General features: G+C 47.6%; 1 protein-coding gene across 1 annotated transcript in view; it reads left to right on the top strand.

The window, feature by feature from the left end:
• LOC119406270 (transient receptor potential cation channel subfamily A member 1-like) overlaps positions 1 to 8,017 on the top strand; it is a 110,378-nt gene that overhangs the window by 81,582 nt on the left and 20,779 nt on the right. Inside the window, exon 12 of the mRNA XM_049419910.1 lies at positions 6,140 to 6,309. Coding sequence (XP_049275867.1) covers positions 6,140 to 6,309 — 170 coding nt within the window. The remainder of the gene's footprint in view (positions 1 to 6,139; positions 6,310 to 8,017) is intronic.

The raw sequence follows: 8,017 nt of genomic DNA, 5'->3' as shown, positions 1-8,017 counted from the left end.
TAGTTCAAAGTTGTTGGGCCTCGTGGCTTCAGTGCAGTCACTTGACGAGCCGTTTTGGCTAATGACAAAACGGCTATTTTGAAGCAGTATTGCCCGAGCACTCGTCGCGCGACGGCGCATTATCGGCTTCTATTTCGGAGGATAGCCGCTTCTTCCTCGGAGCAGGCGTGCTCCTCGTGCTCATGTAGCCTGGATAACCGGGGAACACTGTCGGCACAGCCGTTGGCAAAAGTATCCTCAACTTCTCGGTCTTCTTGTAATCCTGCTCCGTAAAATGCAAAGCGCACACCACGGACCTGTCATTAGGCTGCCATACTGTTTCCTTCCCGCCGGGTCCTTCACGGGAAATGTTTCGCAGCCATGCTGCCCTGCGTTCTGCGTTACTGGGAAACTCGCGGTAGCGTATTTGCGGGTACTTCGATGCATTCGTGGAACACAACGGCACTCAACAGTTACGCGGCATTTTGCCTAACGTATAAATTATTACACGTGCGCAAACTGTCTTGAGTGACACTCAGTGCGAGCGATTCATGTGGAGAAAAACAACCACTACCTCGACCTACCCGCTGAACGCGCGCTCCTTCCCGTCCCCTACTACTGGCGCCCTCCTAGCGAAATGCGGCGACAGCTGTCAACTCCGCTAGCCCGCTCTCGCCCATTGCCTGCGCCGCGACGCGGCAGGCCGCACCGTGTGTTTTTCATCGAGCGGCCGTGGTATTTTATAGTAAAGGAATGCACCACGTAATACTTACGTATTGATGTTGCGCCTCAGATATGCGTAATATCTGCTTTTTGGTCGACAATGTTCACAAGTATGAACTCAGCTACCAGTCCAAGATGGCTAGGCGTTCAGCAAGTGCTTAAACTTTGGCCGGGTGGCTGAATCGTGGGACAGACAGACAGAAACACAGACAAATCAAAATGTCTGCGCTCAAGTATCCCAAGAAAGACTATCGTCTTTCAAATAGCAAGGGGGTACGTTTGGCAACTACGCAAGGTTTATTTTCTTTTCTTTTTTTTTTCTTTTCTCTCTTTTTGACGCTATAGTGACGGCTGCTGATGCAAACGCGCGTGAAGAGAGCAACCCGTACAGCCCTTTCACTTTACCAGCGAAATCCCCGTGATCACAGTAGGCATTACAAACGGAGCGGAATTTACGGCTCGCTAAATTTTCATACCGGAGACCTGCGACGGACGTGGCTGGGGAAACAAACGCCAAAGCCACGACGAATGGCGTCAGACAACCCGAACGTGCCGACGAGTCACATATACAGCTTGTAAGCGAGCCGAGACCCATCGCAGAGGGCGCTGCGTTATGTTCGCTCGCGCGAGCATTAGAATTCATTTGCGCGTCCTTCGCGCAGAAGTTGTCGGCGGCCGCACGCGCTGGCCTTGCCCATGCACGTATAACGCGACGCGGTGTGAAAAATAGAGCCACAGAGTTGCGCGAGGTGCTTGCAGCGTGTAACGTACGGCAGTTTGCGAAATTTGTTTCGCCAGTCGCTGCAAAAGTGAAGTAATGTCGCTCGTGTTTTACGGCGACAGCTGGTGGGCAGTTGGATGCTGGCTCGACGAAATGCATTTCAAAGCGCTGCTGTCGACGTCTGTCGTAACACGGCAAACGCGAGCGCGAAAGCACCGGCACTGCGCAAGTACCCAGGGGAGAAGTGCTGCACGAAGCCAAAGATATCACTGTCATCGTCGTCGTCATCAATTGTTCATAAAAATAAAATCACCCAGAAGTACTTCCAAATACCTGAAGCATCTAACGACGGTAGGTTAAGGTCCATTCAATTTATTACTACCACTACTACTGCTGCTATAAAGTGGAGAAATCCAAACAGAGCATACACTACATGCGCCAGTACGTAGAGATTATTCGCGCTGCAACATGTGGCCGCTATTTGACCATCGGGCCTTGTTGCCACCCCGGTGGGCGTCCGATTTCGTGGCGTTTGAAATGAAATAAGAAACTAGGTCTCCCTACCCTAGCTAGGTGTAGCCAGCTAGCTAGCTAGAAACCAACTAGGTCACACTACACTTTCAAAAGCGTCGCCATGTTTAATGCCTGAAATTTCTTTACATTCTAATCGATTCTCCCCACTTCGACACTTTAGACAATTACTTTAAGTTTTCCAGACCTTTATCTACGAGGACCGACCACGCCCTTAACACTGCAACTTTTTTGCACCGGCGGTTATAGACTAACGGCGTTGTCACGACTGGGAAGTGTGTGACTTCGTGCGTGCGGGCTCTCTTTCTCTCTATCTTTATATCTCCCCCATCCCTTCCCCCAGAGTAGGGTAGCATACCGGTCCTTCTAGACTGGTTCCCATCCGTGCCTTTCCTTTCTCTCCTGTTCCCTGCTTCATTCCTTCATCCGCACTGACATGCTCAAGTGTAGTTTTTTTCCTTCAACAATCGAAACCTGGAATTCGTTGCCCCCGAGTGTCCGTTCCTTACCACTTCAAGAATTTCTGGAAGCCTGTTCATGAATGTTCTTTTTTTTTTCACCCCTGAAATAGCATTATTCAGCCTGCAGTATGCAAAAATCACAAGTTTCAAAAGCTAATAGACGAGGCGGCGATCCATGATAAAAAGTCAAGCCAAGACCACGATGAAAAGTCAAGCCAAGAAATTTCAATGTAGTGGCTAACCTGTGAACAACACTCAAGTCGCTTACCCTATGTTCCGCATTCGCTATCCTTTTTTTTTCGGGGCGTAGCTCCTCTTAGTCTAACCTTGTCCCTTGTCAGGCGTAACCGCGGCAGTATCTCCCGAACAGTATAATAGACGGCGCTGTCCCATAGAGATGCATGCAAACTGCAGTTGGGTGACGATATACTAGATGGCGCTGTCCCATAGAGATAGAAAAAAATAAATAATAAATAAATAAAAAATAAAAAATAAAAAGAAACGAATAAAAAATGAAAAAATTAAAATAAATAAATAATATAAAATAATTTTTAAAAAATAGAAAAATAACAAAAAGAAGGAAAAACGGAAAAATTAAAAATAATTGAAGCGGCGTATCGCTTTGATTACTGCTGGGTGAAACCACTGAACATCTCACGGTGTACACATCATTGCTTCAAGAGCTTCGCCCAAGCTCTTCATCATTCACCCGTGGATATGCTGTAATTTTTTTTCTTTTCGCTATTTTAAACCGGTCACCCGCACGGCGAGATACAAGTCAGAAACCTTTAGTTTTAGCACGCACACATCAAGAAAACCGCTCGGGTTTATTCTCCATTATGATCTGAATATTGGTCAGTGGTAAAAAATGTGATATTGGTCAGCCATTGTCCCGTTTTGTCTTCCTCGTCCCTGTCTGCTAGCGCTATGGTACCTTCTGATGTAAAAATATAACAAGACAGAAATATGAAACGCTTCGAGCAGCGTCAGAGGGGAACATCTCTATCTAGTCGGAGGCTTTGGTTAAACTCTCGATATTAACAAATTATTAGGGGGGGGGGAAGCAATCCCGGGCCCCCGCTTTGTATGGGGGGGGGGGGGGAGGGAGGTGCCCGGGATTGTTAAAACGTTAAAACTTTGCTTACAAAGCACAGAAGCAAGAAATGCACACAAAAAATATTGCCACAAAACAAGAAATAAACGAGGTTTTCGTCCCGAAAATCTGCCGCGTTTAATTAAATCACGCTTTGAGCCAATGCGTGCACTAAACGTTGGTTTACGAGATCAGAGCAATTCAATTTCGTGCGTTAATCGGACCGAAGTTTTAATTACGGAGGAATGTAGCGCGTGTCGAGAGTCTGAAACAACGTAAAGACAGCGCGGTGGCGCGAACATTCTCCGCTGCGGAAAAATGGCATCACAGGTAATTGTTTAATTATTGCTTAAAAATCGCTTATAAATGCTCATAGTCTCCCTGTGCGCCTGGGACACTCGACCCGCTTAAGATAGCCGACAAGTGCATACCCAGTGATCTTTTTATTGAAAAAAAAAAAAATATAGCGCAGTTTGCACTAGTGGCGCGAGGCTGGAACCAACAGCGGAGCCGGGTGGTCTTCCTTGTTTCTCTTTAATTTTCTCTTTCTATCTTCCTCTCTTTCTTGCTCTTTCTGTCTGTTTTTTTCTCGGTTGGTTTCTTTTGATTTGTTTCTTTTTTCTCTCTATTTCAGGAGTACAGTAAACCGGGCTCTCGATCTTTCTATCTTTATTTCTCTTTCTTCCATTATTTTCTCTAATTCTCACTTCCTCTTTCTTTCTATCTCCATTTCTTTCTGTCTCTTTGTTTCTTACTCTCTTTCTTTTCCATCTCTTCCTCTTTGTTTACTTCTTTCTATGTCTTTGTACCTTTTTTTCTCTTTCTTCTATTTCTCTCTCTCTTTGTCTTTCTATCTCTTTATCTCTCTCTCGCTCTGTACTCGTCCATCCGAGTTATTGCATCCCACGCCGGACAAATAGGCGCAGCAGGAGAGCGCGTGCCGGGCGCACGTGCTCGGGGAGCGAAGCAGAAGAGGACGAAGAGAGTGCGCTCAGCTCATGATTATGATAGTTTCTTCTCGAGGAGTACCGGGGGTGTGCCAAGCTTAAACAGTTCCGCTTTTAAAATAAATGAAGTTGTTGTCGCCATTCCTCGGCGAAGGCTATCCTTTTCCACTTGGTTGTTAGGATAAGAAGAATGATGAAACAAAAAAATGTGTACGCATATATATACAGTTCTGCATTTGGCGAGTTCAAAAGTTCTCGTTCTAACACAGCGCATGTACGAGCACGATGCACACTTTCGATGTATTTCGCCCAATACTCACCACTAATTTTAGTGTCTTAAGAAAACGGGGAAGCATTTTCGTTGCTTTGGGATTTATCCGTGATGGCCATGGGCCTAGTATTTTCGCTAATGAGAAAGTTCACTCGGAGTCCAGTAAGTGAAGTTCCCGTTCGACGCCCTGTCCATGTGTTTCTGCGTCCATGTAGCGATGCTCAAGCCCCTTGGTTTCTTGTCCATAAAAGATCGAGTGCCTTTCTTTTTAGGGGCGAAGCTCCTTAAGGCGGCACCCGTTCGTCCCTCGTAGTCGTCGTGGTCGTAGTAGTGAGTAACAAGTCTTACGCTTTGACCTCCAAGGTGGTGCCGGTGGGAGATTTCTCCTGTGCGTTGTTGAACAATAAAAAATTCGCAGCGTGCGCGTTAACTAAAAGCCGAATTCTTCTGTCTCTCATTCCCCATTAGCAGCCATTGGCATGTTCCAGTAGGAAACGTTAGTAGAAGTAGAAGTGTAAGTGTTAGCTAAAAGCCGACTTCTTCTGTCTCTCATTGCCATTAGCAGCCATTGTTTACCTCCAAGGTAGTGCCTGGTGAGATTTCTCCTGTGCGTGATTAAACAATAAAAATTTTGTTCAAAACGCCGTTGATTGATGAAATAAACCAACGAAAGACGCCAGATGTTTTGTAAAGCAGAAAGAAAGAACGCCAGATGTTTTTCTTAAAGTGTAGTAGTAGTAGTTGTATTTAGCCACCTCGCCCGATCGTCAACGGGCGAGGTGGACCAGCAATGGCGCGAGGACCCTGCCGTACGAGAGTTAAATCACACTAAAAGACATACTTTGCGGGCGATACACTCTAGTGAGCTTTCAACTTTTCGTCTTAATGTACATGATAAAGAAATTATTTCTACGAAAAACGCAAGGCACACCTTGAGCAATATGTTTGGTTTTGGGACGCTAAATGGAACCATGAGGCGATGCGAAGCCGGAGCACTTGCACGATCGCGTTCCGTTGGCTTTCGTTGGGCATGCTACCGACCTCGCGTCGTGGAACGCGCGTCCTGTCTTCCCTCTAACCTTGCCTTTAATTCGCACAGGGCGAGCGGGGAATGCGGTCGCTCTTGGCGCTCTTTCGCTCGGGAGCGGACTTCTTCCTTGCATTTCACCGATCACAAGTGATAATGAAGGGGTCACGTAAACCAACAGTACAATAAAAGTTTGATGTTTTATATACACACGATGTTTCACACTCTTTATATTATGTACTGGGCGCATTTCACGGAAGAGTTTCACGGTTTACAGATGATTCCCTCCGTAGCTTCGCCCCACTCATCATCATTCACCCCGTGGATATGCTGTGATTTTTTTTCTTTGTCATTCGTTGTTCCTAGTTTTCTCTTCTTTTACGCAGAACACAGCCTTGCATCTAGCCGCCATGCACAACAAGGCAAACACAGCGTCCCTTCTGCTCAGCCTCAGCTGCAAAATCTCGCACAACGAGCAGGACTTCACGCCCATAGACTACGCGCTTCACTACAAGCACAGCGAGGTTGCCATGGTGATGGTCACGCATCCGTCCAGGTAAGCTTTTTTTATGGTAGACAGGATTTAACATCATTTTCCGTCTCATTCTTTCTCATATGACTCAGAACTTTGTGCCGACTGGGCTATAGAGTCGTTGGTTTAAACGGTCTAAGAAAGAATTATAGAAATAGCGACACGATGAGCGCTACAGAGTGCTTTAGAGTGCATCTGAATGCTACACGGTGTTACAGAGTGCAATATATATATACATACGCTATAGGGCAATAAAGAGTTGGCCTATAGTTTGTTGAACTGAACGGAATAAATAACTTAGAGGGTTCCTTATGCATTCACCTAAGACGACTTGAAGGCTAAAGCCATCTTCTTCTTTTTCTTCATTCGATGTATTGATCTTCCCCCACCCCACTCCGGGACCTTTCTGCACCTAACGTGGTTTTCCACGACCTCTAAGATCAGAGGCGTTGCAAGGTTTCTGCACCTCAAGTGCTTTCGCACTGCCTCCGTGATGGGCCCACCTTTGACAAATCGATGATGTCATGTGATTACGTCATCACGTAAAGTCACCTTATGTGACGTCACAGTGACGTCATGATGATGTCAGTAAATTTTCGTCCGAACTCGGTATACGGTTCGGACGAGGTTCTTGGTGGCGAAGCAAAGCCGGGACCGTTGCTTCGCGAGGATGATCACCGCCGTCTTCGTGACTTTACTGCGGAGGAAGACGCCTTCACCCGCTGGACGTTTTACCAATACAACTTTATGTACACAACTGTTTACGATTCAAAAAGACAGCAAAAAAAAAGTATGACCCGCAGTGGGGCCTAAAGCGGTCGTGCCGGTGTCTAGCCGGCCAGCTCTCCTCGTAGACTCAAAAGACCCCGCGTCTTTTCCCGGGCGCTCCTTTTATCCTCCCGTCCTCGTTGCCCGTGACCATCGTCGACACCGGACAGGCAGCTTCGTGGAAGGAGCAGGGGAGGCAGAGTAAGCTAAGGCGCCGTTTCTCGGGAATCCGTCAGGCAGGCCAGGAAGGGGGTGCCCCGTCGAGCCGGCTCCGTTTCTCGGGAAGACGTTACCAAGGAGGAAGGGGGTGGGGGATGTCACGCCGAGCGCGACCTTACACCTTCCACCCAAGATTCGTTCATCGGTGAGAGGATGTAACGAATTAAATGATAAGAAAAAGGTTCGCGCCAAAGGCCACCCAACTCGGGAAACGTGCATTTCACAAGTGTACGCTCAGATTGCCGAGGGGCAGCACATATGTCCGCACAGGTCGTTCACCTTAAACACACCATCCGCACGAAAGGGTGGGGAACCCTCCCCGCCACCAGACCCTAGGTCTCAATTGTTGCTCGGGCTGGCCCCTCACCCCAACACTGATTAGGTAATCGGGACAGCGCGTCAGCGTTGGCGTGAGCGCTGCCCTTGCGATGTTGTATTACCACATCATAGCGCTGAAGCGCTAAGGCCCAGCGCGTGAGCTTTGCCCCCTGAGGCATGCTGCACGTGAGGTATGAGAGCGGGTTGTGGTCAGTGATGACGGTTACCTTTGCCCCAAAAACCCATACCTCAAATTTTCTTAGGGCCCAAATTACCGCAAATGCTTCGCGCTCAATTGTAGCCCACCGCGTCTGCGTCGGTGTGAACCGATGACTTGCGAAGGCGATCGGCATCTCGGAGCCGTCCTCTTGAATTTGCGCTAAGCATGCGCCTGCAGCTGTAGTTGATGCATCGGTGCAGAGCACGT

This window comes from Rhipicephalus sanguineus, chromosome 10 (genome assembly GCF_013339695.2).
Source record: "Rhipicephalus sanguineus isolate Rsan-2018 chromosome 10, BIME_Rsan_1.4, whole genome shotgun sequence".
Taxonomy (NCBI): Eukaryota; Metazoa; Arthropoda; class Arachnida; order Ixodida; family Ixodidae; genus Rhipicephalus; species Rhipicephalus sanguineus.
Note: the sequence above shows the minus strand (reverse complement) of the source record. Positions and strands in the feature narration are given on the sequence as shown.